General features: G+C 37.8%; 1 protein-coding gene across 5 annotated transcripts in view; it reads left to right on the top strand.

Annotated features, from left to right (window-relative positions):
* Nucleotides 1-20,993, top strand: part of cntn1a (contactin 1a) — a 102,764-nt gene that overhangs the window by 22,563 nt on the left and 59,208 nt on the right. For 2 of the 5 annotated variants that reach the window (XM_038308919.1, XM_038308918.1), the window contains exon 2: nucleotides 19,108-19,237. The exons of 1 other annotated variant lie outside the window; for it this stretch is intronic. In XM_038308919.1, coding sequence (XP_038164847.1) covers nucleotides 19,213-19,237 — 25 coding nt within the window. In that variant the 5' untranslated portion in view covers nucleotides 19,108-19,212. Of the gene's footprint in view, nucleotides 1-10,669; nucleotides 10,785-19,107; nucleotides 19,238-20,993 lie in introns of those variants that run through there. 2 more of the 5 variants (XM_038308921.1, XM_038308922.1) reach the window with 2 other exon arrangements.

Raw genomic sequence — 20,993 nt, 5'->3', positions numbered from 1 at the left:
GAGATTGCATGTATTCTTAAACCTGTTCTAACAGTTTCTTGCAGAGCAACTGTAACATGAGTAGTAGTATAGTTTAAGCTAGTAAAAATGTGTTACACAAGATGACCTCAATGCTAAGTTTCAACACAGCCTGAAGAAATTTGAAAAAAGTGGGACATTCATTCTCTGATTTCCAGCTCTGGAAAAGTAGTGAAAAAAAGAAATTCCCGGACTTCATTTTCTGTGATGTTGTCTGTTTTGACTTTTTGTTTGATCTCTACTATGTGTACCCTTCCTTCATAGTGTACTCATTTTCATCATCTTGTCCTTCTCTTTTCATATTTCTTCTACATTCCAGTTCCAAACTGATTGGTATGTTAATGGTTTGTTTAAAGATGAGTTATAAAAAACATATTTAACCGACTGATATTTTCTTGTACTGATTCTGGAGTGAATCACTCATCCAAGATGTGTGGGTTTTCTGAGCTTTTTGGACTGTGTCCAAACAGCTTCCCAACAGTGGGGAGATGATTTTCTTATGTAAAGTGATAATCCTGTTATCCCGAAGCCAAACAGCTTCCAAATATCAGCAGGTCCTTAGCTGACTTCGCTGAGTAATGCCATATTAACAGAGATTTATTTTCCCTGGCCAGCATTTGTCTTCAGTACCACACTCTGCTTTTCTCTCTGGTTCTAAGTGGGGCTGTTCTGTGCTCAGAGCCATGATCACAGTGTGGGACTTGGCCAGTAGACATGAAATGACTCAGGTCTTTGCCCAGACTGTTCTCATTGTCAAGCAGAGCACACACTTCTGTTCAATAGGCCACCTGACTGTGGCCATGTGCTCGCTGCTAAACACAAGTGACTCGTTCTGCTTACATGGACACCCTGTTCTATGCATGATCGTAGGAGGTAGACTGTTGTAAATAATGGTTACATGCAATGACTAACCAATGTTTTGGCTAATAAAAAGCATATATTTACATATACACTAAAAACTGTATACGTGCATTGAATATTAACTAAGGCTTCATGACCCCAGTGAACCATAGAATGATACTGAAGCTTCCCAGGAAGGAAAATTGTTCCAGGACCACTTGAGTGATTTATCCAAGAGGTCACTGAGCAAAACCGTCTACAGCACTACAGGCCTCACTTTCCTCGGAAGAGGTGTACTCATTTTAAGTATCACATAGGAAGACATTGATGAATACGCTATCAACTTATTAAATAATGCAGAAATAAAGATTGTATGCTTGTTGGAGATTGTATGCTTTTAGAGATTGAAACACATATGTTGAATAGCCTCCTACCCCCTTTATTACCATAGGGAGTGGATGTCAGGTTGAGTGGAGGTTTTTCAGGACCCAAATGCAGAGGCAGGGAGGCAGAGGTGAGTTCTTGAAGATTTAATTGAATGTTCACAAGCAATTGAGGCAGGAATCCAAAAATCCAACATAAAAATGTAAAACAAACAGAACCACGGAGAAATAGGGGGAAACAAGCATGAGGAACCAGAGAAAGATGGGGAAAGACAAGGAACCAGCACTGCAGAACTGCACAGAGAAATTATTTATGGCTGACTGAACAAAGGCAGGACTAACGAGCTGATTGGGTGCAGGTGTGAACAGGGGCTTCTAGAAAGGAGCTAGGGAAAAGGAGACGAAGACAAGAGGGCATAAGAGGGCAACAAAGAAAAACCTAAGAACTCAAATATATCCAGAAAACACAACAAAATAGGAAATAAACCAATAAAACTAGAAAACATGGAGCCAAGTAAAACTGAATACTCAAAAGAAAAATTAGCAGAACCAAGACCGTAACAGCGGAGCTTTCTCCTGGTCTGCTCCCAAACTCTGGGAATCACTCCTTCCTAATAGTTGTAATACTGATATTTTATATTTGTTTTAATCAAGACAAAACCCAGCTGCTCATGATTACCTACCTCCAGTGATTGCCTGCCCTGTTTTTAATATTGTGTATCACTGATTATGCTAAAGGTGCTTTAAATTAAATGTATTATTATTATTCTGTGGTGATAAAGTAGGGTCTCATAACCCTCCAGTATGGCTACATTTCAACCCTTCTGCAAAAAAGATTGGAAAAAAGTTCCATGGAAGATAATGACTTGTAAAAGAGTGACTACCTGAGTTTTCTTATGCTTGATTGAAGCTGCTGCTACCTAGAGTGGTGCAGCTTTATTCATGTTTGGGGGAGGGGGTCTAAATACTTTTTACCCATTAATAAAAGGGACGTCCAGATCCCGATTTTTGATTCCAGAGCCGATTCTATTTTTTAAATATTTCTGCCAACCTTCGTTGCCGCAAAGGTTGGCAGCCATTTGATATTGAATTAGTGATATCAAAGCAAGCTTTGCAACAAGAAAAATCCAGCGTACAGATATTGCAAGGTTGTATCTGATCCAAAGTTGTTTTCAAAGTAAAAAGTATTGCAACACATCAGATATCTTTGCATGGTGTTGCATCTTGATTTATAGTAGCTTTGAAGCTTGATGGTGCTGAAAACTTACTTGAAAACTGTATTGACCGGATTCTGTTATAAATCCCAACAATTTCCGATTTTCTAAAAACAGATTTATCGGAAGCCGATATAGATACCTAGTATCTGATAGGGTCATCCCTAATTAATGCAGTATTTTATTATTTCAAAGCTATGTTTTATACTTACTGAGGTCTTAATCATTCAAGTGTATCAAAAACACTAAAGCAGATGACATATGAATACAAATACTTCTTCAAGGCACTGTATATTAACAAGACCAATGGAGTCATAGACTGTATGAGAGCCAAAAAAAAAGGCGATTATTCTTTTACACAACATGCATGCTTCATGCTTGCAGGGACAAAAATCAGAGAGCAAGGCTTCCTGGTGCATATGCATGAATATGCATGCTACTATTTAAGTGTGGCAAAGACTTATGCATTGTGTCAGTCAATTCACAAAGCTTAGTTTTCTCATTCGTGATTTAAACTTTGGAGGAGGGGTCACATGTTTGAACTACTCAGCCCTAAAATTCTCTGGAGAAATTTCCAGGAACTTTGATCTTCTTATAAGATGAGCAATATTTTGTTGAATATATTTGTGCATGCACAGCTTAATTACTTATTTATCAGTAAGATCATAGGGTGTCTGCAATCCTACTTACTCTGGAATGATGATATTTCATTTGGGATTTACTGAGTCTAAGTTACTTTAATGGTTCAGTTAGTAACAAGTTAGTAAAGTAAACAACTCAGTGTCTGATTTGTGTTTTCTGAGATGTTTAAAGCTCCAATAATGTTTTTTTCTAAGCTTCTCATAGTCGTTCAGACATAGAGGTAGTGTGTCTCCATGCATGTACTATTTGGCAAGCAGCAAGGGATTGTTTATCTCTTGATCTCATATAATGAGTGTTTATCCTATTAACTTCTGCCAGCAGGCAAGTACAGAATTTATTATTATCAAAAGTATGAAGCATACCTCTAGAGGTATGTATAAAACTCAAATATTGGCCGATGCTTTGGGTAGAGGGGGTTGCTGTTTGATTGGAGAATAGTATAATGGGGGATTCACAAAGAATTTACCATGTTGAATTATTCCTGGCATAAGGGGGTTACTTTCTACTCATATTTTTAACTCAACTTCAGATGCGTGTGTATAACTGTAAGGTTTTGTACAAACTGATAAGTGAGGCAGACAGTACAGCTTTATTTTGAAGACAGACTAGGAAGATTGTATCTGCTAAATAAACATTTGAAGGCACTAACTAACTTTTGGTTTGTTTGAAATTTCACTTTGTTCCCAAACGTCTGTTTCAAGGGCATTGTATTCGCCTTGCTTGTACTGCATAAGATGTAAATCTTAAAGTTCTGTCACTATGGTCAACCACACAATTAAATGTGTCATACTTGGATTTTTCGCTGCTTTACCAACAAAGAGTAGCACACAGGGAAAACAGGGAGCTAGTTAAAGACAGGGATAATGGCTGGAGCCAGGTACAGGACAATTCTGGACGCAGACCCGTTTACAGCCAAAAATGCTTTATGCTGCAGGGGAGGTTCACCTTTGAACTGGACAACGTCCTTAACATAAATTCACAGCTATAGTGGAATGGTTAACATTTAAACCTATTAATGTTAGTAAAAGTCTAGACCAGGAGTAACCAATTAAAAATCTGCAGGGTCAGAATAAAGAAAATCCACAACCAGTAAAGGCCCAGAAACATCTTTAATTATAATACGTTATTTTAAACATCATTTTACACTGAAATAAAATGAGGTGTTTATTCATCCATGTTAAACATTGACATTTTAAAGAAAAGAAAGAAAAAGAAAAATTTTTCCACTTTAAAATCTAAAGTGTTTGTTGAAGTAGAGAACAACAAACTTTCAGTTTTGTATATAGACAATTTCCTGATTCACATATTTTATAAAACACCTGAATTAGGTTTGAATGGCGACATTCTCAAGCACATATCAAGGTGCTCATCTTTAGCCTGAATTGATATTTATTTAGATTATGTTCATAGTCAGGAATCCTGCTTCACAGCAGCAGGTTGAGCCAAACATACTCATAATCTTTGAGCACACCATTTCATTTTTCTGTCACCAGTTCACCGCGGTTCTTCCAGCTGTCCACACTTTCTCTGCTCTCTTTTCTGATCATCTTCTCCTCCTTTCCCATCGCCCGGCTTACCACAGGTTTGTCTGCTGTGTCCAGAACTGTCTGGCAGCAGCAACCCAGACTGACAGCTCATTGGCTAATCTGTATCATATGTAACCTGGTGCCGGACACTTCGGAGGGCTTTATCGTATTAACAGGAGAAGTGGCGCAAGTGAAGTTGTTGACGTCGGACAACATGCGTTAATTTATAAATGTTTTAAATCAGGTTGGGTCCAGATTAGCCAGCAGGTGGGTCTGGATCCAGATCCTGGTCCGCTAATCCGTTACCTCTGGTCTAGAGTAAATCCAACTGAGCCTCAGTTCAGATTAACTGTTCTTCTGTGGTTTTGCAAAAAACAATGAGCATCTTCCATCTTTGGATGTAGAAAGCTTGTGGATTCATACCAGAGTTATTGGAATTCTGCAGAAGCATTTATTCACGGAGGCTTCATACAAATGCAAACTACACCTTTGATATTCTCATTAATGAAATAATTTTAAACCTGTGGATGGTTTTCTTTAAGCTTGACAGTTATGCACAGCATAGCGTTATACTTCCATACCACCCAATCAAAACAGTAAATTCTGTGTAAGGTGAAAAAATGTTACAACGTTAAAAGTATCGGAATACTCTCATTGCCATCCATACTCAGTGCTATTCTCCTCTATCCACCCACACAGCTTCTCCCGTCTGAGTTGTTGGTTTTCTCGACCAAAGGCAAAAAACACCAAAACAAACAGTGGACTGTTTGTTTGACTGTATCAAACTGCATCAGAGGAAGGTAAAGAATAAAGAAGTTGTGCATACAAACGTAAGGCTTGTAAACGTCCCTGTGAAAGCTTGTTTGCTCAAACGGCACCTGCAGTCCGTTCAAGCAGTCTTCCAAGCAGATAATGAAGACAGCACAGCCCGACACTGAGATGTACTATGCTGCGAAAAGGGAAGGAACGGGATGTGCAGACAGCTGGAGAAAGACGCAGTTTTCTGACATGTTTCTTTATTCTACTGAAGTAATTATCAGACAAGCTAAGGCCTGCGGAGGTGCTCTCCTTCCTTTAGTTGTTGAAAAATAGATAATGCATTTAAATGTACCACTGAGGCAGAAAGAAAGACAGGAACATCTCAAATTGTCTCATCAGCACAAGTCCTGGGTCACATTGGTGACAGTACTTTATTTGCAAATTGGCTTCACTTTATAAAAAAAAATCTGAATCTCAGGGCTTTATGGTGCCAGAAGATATGGAAATATATTATATATATATATATATATATTTATTTTTATTTTTTTTCTCCATTGTGTGGTACAGGTGATATCAGGGCTACCTGTTTGCACCTTACCATTTGGAGTGCAGCCATATTTAAGATAAGGGTTGTCACGATCCTAAAATTATATCGATAAAAATATTCTATAGTAACTGCTATTTTTGATACCCTGAGGATAAAAAATGCCAACAACATGAAAAAAACATCCAGAAATGAAATATTAACATGAAAACTCATTTTTCAACCTCAACATGGTGTCATGATGTTTCAAAGTTCAGACCCAAAAATGCAGAAAACCGAACAGAGAGACCAGGTAAAAGGTTTAACGAGTTTTATTGAAGAAGTAAACTGGGGGAGAAGTGTTGCTCAGAACACTGCTCAACCAGAACTGCAACGTGAGGGGAAGACACAGCGGTTAGTTCAGGCTCAGTGGGGAATTTGACTCGTGAAACTTGGAGAAGAGGTTTTGATTGCCGACTCACGTTTCCAGTGAAATTGTTGTGTCCTTGACTCCTGCCTGTGTGCTGTGGTTCCAGTGTCTGTCTGATTCGGTGGAGGGCGGAACAGGTTTTACCCAGAATGCGGTTGGTTGTTGGAGATCGGAGATACTGACTGCGGGACTTGAACAGGTCATTGTGGAGAATAATCCCTTTCTCAGTGAAAGCTCAAACGATCTCTTGGGGAAAGTGGATCCAAACCTCCTGTTTGAATCCCAGCTCAGTTGAAGCTCAGTTTATCCTTCCAGGGTGTGAAGGTCCGAGAGATCCAGTTAGCAGGACAACTTCCCTAAACTGGCAAACACTCAGGCGTCGAAGTAGTTTAAAGAGGAAACCATCCGCAGGTGTGTGAGGAGGCGGACCAGAACCAGGTGCCTCCTGGTAGATGAAGGAAAACAAACACAGAAAACACAGACACAACACAGGAGTCCTGACACATGGAACATGGTTTATCAACAGAATCACTGATTCTATTAGTAAGATAAGTGTGCAAATAAATGCAAAGTAAATGACCCAAATATATAACAATTTCACAATATTTCAAGATTATTTTAGGTATTATTCTTTTGATGTGCAAATAATCTCGAAATCTGAAATTTAAGATAATAAAAGAATGTAAACCACACGTATATTTACTATCAATACTATGCCAACTTAGTAGCATTTCAATATTGATACTTTTCAAAGTATAAATGCCTTTTTACAACCCTGATTTGCGATCAGTTCTCTTGAGTACTGCATAAAGCAAAACAAAAAAACAAAAACAAAACATCTAGGTATAACATTCGGTAATGGATAAAAAGTTATTGTTTTCTTTTAGCAATTAAATAAAGCCTTTTGATAAAATTTTATTTTACTTACTTATGAACAAATCAACAACAAAGAATATTTTGAGATTAATTAGTTGATTATTGACACAAAAATATATATGATACCACAATATATATATTTAAAGTTTTCTTCATCTATATTGGCTGGAAAAGTTTTTTATAGACATATTTCCTTCTGTCTCTTCACATCAAGTTGTCCTCTTTACATTCCATTTTGTTCAGCAAGCATGAAAATTGCCCTATTTAACAATGATCTCCAATGCCTTTCAGAATGCAGCATCTCTGGAAGCCCCTAAAATAACCCACTGACCCTTCCTTTTACAGCTTCTATCTCCATAGATAAATAAATAAATAACAGATTTCAACTTCCATTTTGGGTTTATCTCTATTGTACTGAGGATTGTGACATTCTGGCCCTGAAGGGTAAATCCAGTTGTTTACCCTGACTGAAGAAAAGCAGCATTATGAGTGTAACATGTATCAGTCATTGTAAGGTTTGGCATACCCATACTGTACTGTAAAGGGTCACATACAGTAAGGTCAGAGCAGAGGGTAGATACCAGTGTTGTGGTCAAGACCACCTAACCCGAGACCAAGACAAGACCAAGACCAGAGTGTATCGAGACCGAGACAAAACCAAGACCAGCGCCAGCATGTGACAATAAAATGTGAAACATGATCAAAATCACAAAAATGTATCTAAAAGACCCACATTCACATAAAAACACCTAGATATTTAACACACAGAACTGGACTAAACATTAACATCTTTATTATGTACTTCTGTGTAGTAATCACAGAATTTCAAACAATTAATCAAAGTCGATCAAAATTGTATTTTCTCTGCCGTTCATGAACAGTACATACATTTATGTTGTTTTTAAATGTGCTATTTCAAAACAATGTGCAAAATTCTGTAAAATGTGTAAAATTGTTTCTCTGTCATATAAAGATTAAAGCTATATTATATAACTTTTCTTAAATAAATCTATATCTGTCACCAAGTTGTGAAATATGTTATGAGACAGATAATTTGTTGAAAAAATAGATTGATCTCCTTCACCGCATTTACCAATGAGACAGGTTATTGCTTGGATTTGAATCCAAGCATCCAATAAAAATCTGCTCTTAAAGAAACTGATAATATTCTGATGATTAGCGTTATTTCCACAGTTGTGGTCTTGACCGGTCTTCAAATAAAATGCAGAGTCCTCAGCGCCCGAGACCGAGACAAGACCGAGACCAAATGCGGTCAAGTCCAAGACGAGACCGAGACCATCAAAAAATGGTCTCGAGACCGGTCTTGAGACCAAGACGGATCTCGAGTACTACAACACTGGTAGATACCTTTTTGAATGAGTCAAAATGTGGCAGCCATTTATCAGACATTAGTCAGAGTGTTGCACGCTGATGTTTCGGCTAAAATTAGGGCTTTATCATCATACATGCGATTGTGATCCTTTGCTCAGACTTGTGATGGTGAGCTTGTATAAAAAAATTCAAGACTCTCTTTTCCACAATTTTAGCCAACAATTTTCTATGAGTATATAACTTAGGCGTCCGCAATATCTTCTGGTCAAGATGACATAATTTTAGCACCCCTCCACTTTCTGCAATGGACACCAAGAAAAATGTATAACTATGTAGAAAGCGCTTCATAACTGAGCCTTTTTTCTCTAAAATTTTGTTTGTGCAACAAGACCTGTTTAGGTCCTCAACTAGTCCCCAAATGATTTTGAATACATAGTATTTTCAAGTATAATATCCTACCACAATCTGCATCCAAGCTAATTATTGCTGTTATGTTATTACCAACACTTTTTTTGCTGTAGGATTATTGTCCAACTCTAATAAATAGGGAAAGCGTAGTTTTTCGACATTTGAATTTGCTAAATAGCTAAGTCAGGCTGGAAGTGAAGTTTTTTCTTTCAGTAAAAAAATCCAGAGCTTTTTTATGATTTGGTCATGGTTCTGCCAGTTCCCCATTATTACTTTTGCAGACAAATGGAGCTCTTCTTCTAGGTTTGATGGTATCGTTTACCATCCATCGTTTCATCACCTTTGAAAAACATGATTTTCTTTGTTTTGTTTTTACTCATTAATTCCTCCTCTTGATGCGGTTTAATAAAGCCCACAGTTTTTAACCTTTTAAAGCCTGATCCAAGAATAAAACAAAACAGAAAAATACTTTTTTTTTTTGGTTTGAATTCCTTATTTGGCCTTTTAACAAAATATGTAAAAAGAAAAAACAGAAATACATTTTTGATATTAATAATTTATTACTTTAAACTAAATTATAAGTCAAGATTATTTTTTGTGTAGTCTTCTGCCCTCTGTTATCAGTTATATCTGATTGTGTACTTTAGGATTTTGAACAAAGCTTTTACTATTAAATTATGCAAAAGGTGTCAGACGCAAAACATTTCAGAAACCGTATGTATCAAATACGATACATTTGGCATTACAGGGTTAAGCACACAACTGTGAATCTCTACAGCTCCTTCAAAGTAACTATGGCCCTATGGGCTGCTTAAAATGAATCATATTTTCTTTCCCCAGCCTCTCAGTATCCTGTCTTAGTAGCTTTGCAGTTGCGTCACACCCTAGGCTCTTGTGGTTCTTGGTCTTCATGGTACTATTAGTTCTACAAAACTCTGCCTCAGCCTTACAGATAACCTGTAATTGTTATGAAACTGAGGGAAACCTCTGGACATTGTTCAGTTCTAAATGAACAAATCCACTTTGACAAGACAGAGAGCAGATGACAGGAGGTGATCAACAGACTTCCTGAGGGGGAAGGAAAAGATGCAGAGAATCCAGGGAGACTCTAAACCCCATTATCAATGCTTTGATGACTCCTCTGTTGCAGAAATCAATACAAGCTAACCAGCTTCAGGGCACATGCCCAACCAAGAGGATGAGGCTATCTCCAAAATATCCATTATAGATGAGAGGAGAAATGAAGGATGGAAAATAAGCATAAGAAAAAGAAAGTAAGGAATTCAAGGAGGGATTGATAGTTGGTGGGAAGAGAAGGAAATAACGGCAGCAAGACATTGAGCTTTGATGCTGATGTTTCTGTCTACGGTTTATCCTGTTTGGATGTTTCCAACAGAATTTATATTTAGAATTAATCTGTGAGAATATCATTTTCATCCTTTCTTTTATTCACTCCCATGTTAGTGTCTTTGTGCTCACAACTGACTGCCATTCTAAGACAATACCATATTATCGCTCTTCATGACTGTAAGCACACTGATAGCCCCTCCCTTTCTTATTTTTCCCATGTTCTCTATCTTTCTCATCCTCCTTCCTCTGTGTTGTGAGGTCACAGCTGGGAAGCCCTGTGATTTGACAACCCAGTGTTTACATGAGGTTGCATATGTGTGTGTTTTCGTGTTTAGAAGTGATAGAAGGGTGCAGGAGGCCATGGCAGCGGCTGCTAACAGTTTATCCTGAGGCACACTCTGGAGGAGAGAAATGCAGCTGATGTCAACGCTGTCAACTCAATACTGAGAAGGTTGCAGTCATTTGGGGGTGTGTTAACCTGAGGTTTGTTGCAATTTTAGTGTGGTATATTGGTGCATGTAGAGAGTGGTCAGAGGTGGGGGGAAAGTTGAGAAGTTTGCTTTGTTTTCTGTGGCTATTATAAGGATGTGTGTAAGTGTCTCTCGCTCTGCTCAGCCCTGCTGGCTCTGGGATCCTCTCCTCTGCAGAGGGAACGGCTCATTATCTGTGAATGAAGCATCCTCCCTAAAACTGCAGGGCTGCACATTTGGCAGAAGGAACCTACTGGAGCATTATGTGCATTCAACTTCGTCTGTGTTTGTGGTGACTAATCATTCCTATCAACAAAAATGTCTAAATTGAATTGCAAAGTCTGTATCTTTAATCTTATGAGTAGTCATAAGCCTGTAAGCACTTACTTTGGGTCATGCTACTGTAATATTCTGTTCTTTCGTTGCAGACTTTTAGACCCAAAATCCAGTGATTTTATTAATAGTTATTTATTCTTTATGGTATTTAAATGCACTTTTAGTGTGCATAATTTATAATGTAGAAATAAGCATCTTTATTGCGTGAGTAGTGTTGTTAGGTTTAGTTACATCGTCTGAAGCATTTATGCTTTTGCAGCTTTCTGTTATTTTTGTAAAACTTACATTAAATGTTCATTAAATGTGGAAACTTATTCGCTATTAAATTGATATTTTTTAACTCACTGCAATGGTTACATGGTTAATCTATAGAATTTAGGTATAAAAATTTTTTTTTTGAAAAATAAGCTAAATTATATAGGATATCTCTTGCCTCTTTTATAATTGGGGATGCCTGCATGGCATTGAGGTCCCAGTCGGTTTGCATGCCAGTTATGGAGTCTCTTATGAAAAGTAAACAATTGCATCAAGAGAGCCTTGCTTGAAATAAGATCATTTCACACGTTTTTGCACATTGGTCAAGGCGGAGCAACGTTTCGGCTTGGTTGTTTTCATGGAAGTTGAATCTCTAGTTTAATCAAAACGCTAACATAATCATTAAAGCAGATTCCTGTTGTGATGTTTTTGAAGATTTTTTACAAAAACTGTGGTTTGTCTGGAACGGCTTGTCACAACACTAGATATCAAACACTAGATAAAGCCCTTCCGCCCACACGCCACACTCACACACACATCCACCCCCCCCCCCCCCCCCCCACACACACACACACATGCATCTTTCTATGTGTTTAACCATTTGCTATAATGTTCAGCCAGCTGTGTAGAGGTTGGGTAGAAACAACGCTTTGTACTTTCCCTTCCCCCTTTATGCGGCACATCAAGGTGACCATAGCCACAATGGTTATAGTTGGATGTGATGCCTTGAACAAACTAAAACCCACCTCATATTGCATAGTATAACGCCTTAAATTCTATTAGTAATATGTCGCAGAACAATTAATATGTGTAAAGTTGGTCATTTATTGCCTTCACTTTTATGTCTTTTTTTTTTTGCAAAAAGAGTAATTTGTCTACGTCTGTCCTCCTTTACTCACTAAAATCAGCTCTTCCATTGAGAGCTAAATGTCTTTTAGGGTGCCTGCTTTTACCAAAACCTCTCAGCACAGCCCACATGAACATGAACACAAAAGCTCTTTCGGGTGAAATGGGTGCAATTTGGTTTCTTCCCCTAAGTCAAAGCCTCAGCTCATTGTGCCTCGGTTCTCTTCAGCTGACTCACTGAGCAGTAATAAAAGCCTAAAGGAACAATCAGATCCACACTATATGGTGCCATTTACTCTGCTCTTAATTAAAGCATTACAAGAAACTATTTTTTTTTTTATTCCCCTATTTAAATAGATGAAAAACGAGAAATAAGAGAAAGAGATGCTGGAATAATTTACATTCAATTTGTTAAAATGAACAGAAGGAAGAATCAACAAAAATATATATATTTTTTACTCTTCATTTTTGACATCCAGCGACCTTTTCACACTGGTTATATGGAGAATCATTCTATATATGATCCCTTACAGCGAGAGGAGCTGCGAGCTTGGCAGGTTTCAGAAAACATCAACATGAATCACAAATACTGTATGAGACACTGAACTAGAGCAGTTTTTTTGTTTAATGAGTTTTCTGCATAATCAGTGATCTGTGGATTGTAATTATCAAAAATTAGAAAACTTTTTGAAACACTGACTTTTCCTTAATTTTACCCCTCATGATCACAAGTTAGAATCACATTCATGAATTTATTAGTTAGTAGTTTGTTATTCTTAAAAAAAAAACTGATGTATGCACATCAGGAATGGAAAATTAGCAATTGATTGCAAAGATTATACAAATCAAAAACCCATTGTTCAAATTGATATTTACATCTATGTATATTTTGTATTTTTCTAAAGGTTCAAGAAACCTCTTTGTTTTCTGACTATTGCTGTATTTCGTAATATCAGACTTTACAGGATTAATAATAGAAAATAAACATCCTCTGCTTAAATATATTTGAGCTGCAGCTGAAGTTTCCTTTTCACCAATGTTAAAAAGTAACTTAGACATTTTTTTTCTAAAAATACAGTGTGTTCTATAGCTTGCAGCAATTTTTATTTTAAACTGACGCATTCAGGGTGTTTGTTCACCCCCACCCCCCCTCGCTGGGAAAAAGACCAAGGAACCAAATGACTTAAACATAATCTATGCAATTACACTGAAAATATGTCTGAGTGAAATTCACCTAAATTGAAAAAGAAAAATGAACCAGAAACAGATAATATTTGTCCCTATCTAAAAAAAAAAAGCAACTTAGACTCAAAAGGTCATTCTTTTAATTCAAAGTTTAGCAAAAAAAAAAAACATACATCTTTTTAGGGAAAGCACTTTTTACTCTAGAGTTTACTCAGGCTCTTTTTCCTGTAAGTACTGATAGCTAAGTTAGGAAGAGGAATTGAAACAGCATTATTCCTATGGAAATATGGAAAATGTAAATAAATATCCCTTGTGTCAAAGTTTTCAAATAGATATTATATATTGTTTTATTTGTGGTTCTGTAAAAGTACATGTCCACATGTTACTAATGCTTAGATAGCTGGGGGAGTCTGATTGTGTCCGGTTGGGTGGAGGTTTTAGAGGACCCAAATGCAGAGACTGAAGCTGAAGTGGTATCTTGCAGTTTTAATAACTCAAAAAGGTTGCAACTGAGGCAAAAACGCAGAAAACTAAAATCTAGGAGACATCATGGAAAACACACATGAGGAGCCAGGAAACGACAAACCAGCAAACAGTGACTGAACAGGAGGAGTATAAATGGGAGTCTGTACAAAGAGCAGGCTGATCAGCAGATTGGGAGCAGGTGTGGACAGAGGAATCTAGAAGGGAACTAGGAGGAGGAGACTTACAAAAGAGGGCCATTGAGGTTAAACAAGAAATACATAAGAATTCAAAAAATATAACCAAAAACAACTAGAAAAACACAAAATGGAAATGAAACCAATAAACTAGAAAACACAGAAAGACATGAATCAAAGTATAGCTGAAAACTAAAAAATAGTGCAGAATCATGACAGATTGTGTTATTCGAAAATAAGAAAAGGTTTGCATTTTGAATGCCTAATGTTGCACATTGATGCTCTTTCCATCATTTTCACAGATTAATAAAACAATATAAGGACCAAAGTTTAAAAAATGACAAGTTTTTTTTTTTTTTTTTAGAAAAAAACAAAATGAAAAAAAAAAAAAAAACATAAAGCAATGTGTAAGTTCTCCATTCCTAAAATTTTAAGTATGAGGCATCAATTTTGTATTAGAAATCAATTGATAACATTTTTTTTTAAAGGCTGATACTGATTATTTTCACATCAGTCTTATTGTTCCCCAACAGGTGCTGCTGTTATTCTTGAGCCTATTCTTGGAACCAATATTGTTTTTATCTTCCCCCATTTATATAATAAAAATGACACAGTGATAAATACAAGTCTCAATCTAAACTAAATTTAAACATTTATTACCAAATCATCATTAACAATGGAGGGAGCGGAACATGCATGTGATTCATGTTGTCTTGTGGCATTGCTGCTGAATGCACTAACAATTCGGCCAAGGCATGCATGTAGAAAAAAACGGTAGTATTTGCAAAAATTTAATTCTGGCAAATGTCTTTATTTAATATCAACATAATTATGACTATGAAAAAACAGTTTAAAATGTAAAAAAAAGAAAACCAAAACTATGCCAGACCATTTCATTCAAAACATCTCTCCCATCAACCAGGACTCAGAATCAGAAATACTTTGATAATCCCAGGGCAAAATTACTTTTGTTACATTACTCCATCTGTAATAGAGTGACTATTTCATACAATATATATATAATTAGGGGCTCCATCTCACTATCAGTTTGGAGGTCCTTGGCCTGGAAAACATTGAAGACCTCTGTTATAAGAAATTACTTTTTGAAAAGAGGCTGTTATTCATTTACACACTTCGATTACACTCTTTGATTGGCCACTTGCTTTTAGCTTCTAAAGCCTTTGCTTTGGTTTTGATTAGTCGGAAAGCTCATACTTTATGAATAACAGCAAAGTGCCAGATAAAAGGGAGAATTCTGCTGCCTGGTTGATCTAAGTTGAACACATCATATTCGATTTGTTCCCAGAGAATCAACTGCAAATCTCTTGACCTCATCCATTAGCCTAAACGACTCAAAGGTTAAGTGCAGACATTTAAAGGTGGCTGCTTTTATTAGGCAGATCTTGCCATCAATCCAGTGACTTTATCTGCTCACAAAAATATTCCACCATAAAACATCTGCTGTCTTTATTCGCAATTTGCTGAATGACCATTAATATAAAAAACTCACATAAAATGTCTTTATGCAAACCTGAAATACTATGATTTTTGGATTACCTAAGCAGGCTTAAACAGTGTATTAGAGGTAGCCAGGATTCATGTTAGGATCTAGGGATTTTGCTCTGCTTGCAATGAAATTCAATAATGATAATGGCAAAAACTTTATGTGTCATTTTAGCCATTCTTGCATGTATTTTGTTGTGTGATCTAGTGTCTTAACACACATTAAAATATTACTTTCTGGTGATGATCACCCTCATCCTTAGGCAGCCCTGTACTCTTCAGCCTCTTAATGGTTTCTGTAACCCATACGCTCTAAGTGGGACTCCTTCCTTTTCAAAACAGAGAGGAAACCTCCTACACCTTTTTCCTTCTACAGGCTCAGTAAAACTGTAGCTGAGAGTAGCTAAATAATGAATCATACATTGTATTTTACCCATGAGTAGCTCATGCTGAGAAGCTTTACGGATATTGTTCTGCTTACTTCTTGTTTCCCACAGTTGTTTTCCTTTTGCCTGTGGTTAAAATGCTGGAAAACTTTTCAAAAGTAACAGAAGCTGTACTGTTTAGTACAGGTTTACCGCAGCCTTTGTTGAAGATTGGATCTGGGCCAATACTGAAGTCAATTCCTACCCAGTAAGAGGAGAATACAGATGGTAAAACCTGGAATAGTCAATTTACGCAATACTGATGAAATAAAACTGTGTCATAAATTCAGATAAAGGTGATTATAACTATTGTAGTGCAAAAAAGCTTACAGATGACAGATTTTTTGTGCAATTAAATAATTCTTGTTTTTGCAAAAATGGCAGACGTTCAGCAAGCTCAATGAAATCCTATGTAAAGATCCCATATCATTGCAAAAATCTTTGTTAGATTGTTAGACGAAGACTGTGGGAGACAAGGTTTTTATGCAACATAATCCTTCTTTAAAAAAAATGAAGGGTCATGACAGTCCTGATAATATAGGGTTAAGCTTGGGATGAAGAGGGGAGATGGTGAAATTGGAGAAATTGTGAGTGCCCCCATGTATTCAATTTGATGAGGGGGTGTCCCTTGGTGTGTGTGAGTAGGACAGAAGGACTTAAAAGATTAAACCTCGGCCACAGTGAGACGACCCCTCTCTGGGGCATTCTCACTACAAGAAAGCTCACTTACTGGTGTACCATTTGCATGGCTTTCTGTTCTACCCAGGGAATCGGTCTTTCTCCCTCCCTATCATCCTTTTCTCCAGGTTTGCACCTTGAAAGATTGCTCCAATCCATCAGCTTGGCTTGTTTCTTAGGCACACAATAGAGAGTAGTATTTAGGACACTTGGCAGGGTAGGCATGTTGGAGGGAATGGAGAACACAGGCTGCTAAAGGCCTTTGCATGGTTTCCACGTCCATCTGCACAAGACTGCTGGGTCTTTCCCGATGCAAATTAACTTTAGCTTTTTTGGGTCAGGACCGCACAAGAGTTTCGTTCTGTCTTACTCTCCCATCTGCTGATTTTTTTTTTTACAGCTTTTAATGAAATAAGTTGGAGGGATATTTCAGAATGTATTGAGATATAGTGCTATAGTAAACTATTTACAACCCCAGACCCTTTTCACACCTCACTATATTGCAATCATAAAAATTAGGTGTTTATTGTAAGATTTATTTTAGTTCCCTAATATACAAAACAGGTACATATGCAGACCCATTCAATAAATGAAAATATCATTGCAAGCTGAAATAAGAAATAATAAGGAAACTGTTTGCTTATATCTTGAAATTGTTAGGGTCTTAGAGGTTTTGCAGTTTTCTACTGTGAGTGACCCTCTTGTCACAGACAGGATCTTTGCTGGTGGCTGCGCACCTGAGGTCATTTCTCAATCAAGATGACTGGCGTGTATATGAGGAAGTGATGGATCATCTGTCTTCGCTGGATGAATACCCCTGATGGTATTCTAGGCAAAGGCCTAAACCACAAGAGTGAAACCCCTGGTTGGAGGGAGTTGAATATCCTGTTATTATGTGGACTGACCACAAGAATCTGGCCTATTTCCAAGAACCATAATGTCTGAAACCTAGACAGTCATGTTAGTCTCTGTTCTTTTCCCATTTAAAACCCCAAACACGATGCAATGCCGAGGCAATACTCCTGTGATCAGGAACCTATCTCAACCATCATTCAATCATTCTGCATTGTCGGGCCCTTAAAGTGGGAAATAACGAATAGAGTGTTGGAGGTTCAGTCGACCAAACTGGACCCTGGCACTGAACTTCCAAACTGGGTTTATGTTCCTGCTTCTAGTAGGTCCTGACTCATTAAGTGCGCCCGCACGGCAAAATTGCCCTGCTATATTGGAATCAACAGAACTTTCACACTCCTTAAATGACATGTGTGGTAGCCTACATTATATGAGGGTATTAAAAATATGTTCTAGCCTCTCCATTGTGTGTGCCAAAGCTAGTGATCAGCTCCATCCATGCTCTCATATTGCCTTGAATTTCGTTTTTGGACTACCACCATCTAAGAGTTTCACCACCATTCTCCATATAAACGACAGCTTCTCCAAAGCCTGCCACCTCATCCCTCTTAGTAGACTTCCATTACCTCTTGATACAGCTTAGCTCTTGACTCGGAATGTTTTTCACCTTCACTGACTCCCTTGTGAAATCCAGGGGTCCGCAAATTTATCTCCCTATTCTGGAAGGAGTTTTGCACCTCTTTGGGAGGTAAGACTGCTCTCAGTCCAGGTTTTTATCCCCAAAGTAATTATCAATCTGAACTCATGAACCATGTAGCTTGAGGCTTGAGTACTCAGTTGCCTTGGGTCAAATTTGCAAATAATTGTTAAACTTCCTCTACTACTGGTCTGTCTCCATTTGGGTCCTCCTAGGATACCAAGCTTCCCTGTTTCCATCTGACGAGCAGGACATTGCAATTATCTCTGTCAAACACCACAGTTGGCATTACGGACGTGTCTGGAAACTGAGAGTTTCTGCGTCGAACCGGTTAGTGGAAACAAATCGATGTCTGGCTGATCGGAGAAGGATTCCTGCTTCCCATTACTCAACTGGAGAAATGCTTTGGCATTAAGCTAAAGGCTTCTATTTGCAACTCTCTCCCAGATTCATTGGTTCATTTGAAATCCAGGCAGAGCTCAGTCTCTCTGCGGTTTGCCTCAAGCTGCTGGATCATTTAAAGATTCATCCTGTTTTTCATGTCTCTCTGATAAATCCTGTACTGTCTACGTATTCCTCCTTTCAGTCCCCCTCCACCTGCCGAAGACATTGACAAGCACTGTGCAAAGGATTTTGGAGGCTCAATCCGAGAAAAGGGTTGTCAGTATCTAGTCGATTGGGAAGGTCATTGACCTGAAGAATAGTCTTGGGTCCCTCCTTCTCCTAGATGAAATCCCAGCCAAAGACCTAAACAGGAATATGTTTCTTGTTGAAATTGGTCTTCTTTTGAATCTCTTTAATGCCAACTCTGAATCTAAGTTTGTATCTGACCTTCAGGGAAAAGGTTTTACCTGTGTACAGCATTTCTCAGTCTTCATCACCTGCCTTTCTGCTTTCCAGCCCAACGTCTCTTGCAAGTACCAACACTCTTGGATCTTACTCACATTCTCCAGGACCTCTGGGGTACGGTCTGCAAAGCCTGCTAAATCAAACCCCTACAGATCCATGTCATTGCCTCTTCATCTCTCAACTAAGCAAATCAATCAGTTCTCAGTTGTCATCAACCAACCCCTTCCTGATCAGACTTCTTTCTCCCCTCAGCCCAACCAGAATGTTCAACTGGCTTCCTCCAGTTTTCTGCTTCCAGATTCTTATTGCTTTTTTGAATAAAATTATAAAATTCAATGGTCCTCTGTGTGATTTTACATGTGTATAAAAAAAAAACCTACAAACCAAAATGACAGAAATGTACTCTTTTTTTTCCTTCATAACCCTTTCAAGAAAAATAATGCAACACATATTTTCTTTTGTCCTATCATGTAACATTTTAGTTTGGTTCATCTGTAGGACAGTAGGACTCTTTGCTATGATCTAATAAGGGGGTATGGGAATGCCTAAACTTAGATAAATCTTTCCATTAATTGCATTTTACTTTAACGGCCCAGCAGGGATAGGGCATGAATAAGTAGTCTGTCTGTATAAAACCTGTCTTTGTACAATCTGTGGTTATTGATTGGTTTTCTTACTGTTAATCAAGATGCAGTAATTGGAGCCCATCAGCTTTCTGTCTCATCGGTTCGACTCTGCCTTTGAGAGTAAGCTGCACTCTGTCCTCTAGTAATTATGATTTTCCATGGCAGTTTGCTGTAATGCATATTGAGGAGCATGACACAAAGCTTTCAGAGCACGCTAATGCTTTTTCTGAAGAGACAGCTTCAAAAAAAACTTTACTGGTCAGACGTGAGTGGATGTAACTGAACAGAGCCCCTTTTTTTGACCTTTGCCTGCTATGATGCAATTTATCACATGTAAGGAGATGCTTTGAATAGCTGGAGGCGTTGTGCAAGTAATTGGAAAACAGCCTTTGGCTTTTGCTGTTCATCTTCTTTTCAGCGAAAATTCATACAAACAACATTTTTGCCCTTATAACCAAAGGAGGTTGCAAAAGCTTTTCTCTGGATGTGTTTCCTATGTTACCGGGATAACAAACTTCAGTGCTGCTTTATGAAATTGGGCACCAACTTGTGGAGATAAATAGGTTTATTTGCAAATATTCTGACATACAGTAATTGAGTGTTTTAGAATAGTGGATTTTAGTATTGGTTTTAATGAAGCATTTTTTTAAAATGTTATGATATAATGTTGCCCCGCGATGGACTGGCGACCTGTCTAGAGTTTACCCTGCGTCTCGTTGGTAAACAGCCGGAGATAGACATCAGCATCCCTCGCGACCCCAGCTAGGATAAAGCGTGATGGAAAAAGGATGGATGGATATTATAATGCAATAATTCTGTATTGTTTAGCAGGACAGTCACAGTTTTATTTCTGATTGGGCTTGGATTGTGTACTTATGTTTTCACTTTTATTTCTAAGATAAAAAGCAGCACAAGTTATGCCCAAAAAGCAAAAAAAGACAATCCTCTGGATTTTGTTTCAAAGTTTGAAGACGTTTCGCTTCCCATCCAGGAAACTTTTTAAATTCAAAATGTCACAAATAGAGTTGAGTTAGATTTATAGTTACCAAAAACAAAGCCTTGTTTTGGCTTAGAAAACATACAAATAGAACCACATGAACGGGTTCGCCCTTTAGAATGGGGGTCGTTTGGGTTTTTTGTTAGGCTGCAATACCCGTTACCTGTCTATGTCTCTGAAAGGGGGGGTTTTAGAGAAATGTTGGCCTGGCTGAACGGGCGAGGTGTTCTGTTCACACCCCTTTCAAACCATCTGTCTTCTTTTTCCATTATGTGAACATTGTGGTCCCCAAAATAATGTCCTTTGTCCAGCGT

Source organism: Cyprinodon tularosa, unplaced genomic scaffold (genome assembly GCF_016077235.1).
Source record: "Cyprinodon tularosa strain WSP-4 unplaced genomic scaffold, ASM1607723v1 ctg65, whole genome shotgun sequence".
NCBI lineage: Eukaryota > Metazoa > Chordata > Actinopteri > Cyprinodontiformes > Cyprinodontidae > Cyprinodon > Cyprinodon tularosa.
The sequence above is the reverse complement of the archived record's forward strand: the minus strand, read 5'-3'. Positions and strand labels throughout refer to the sequence as shown.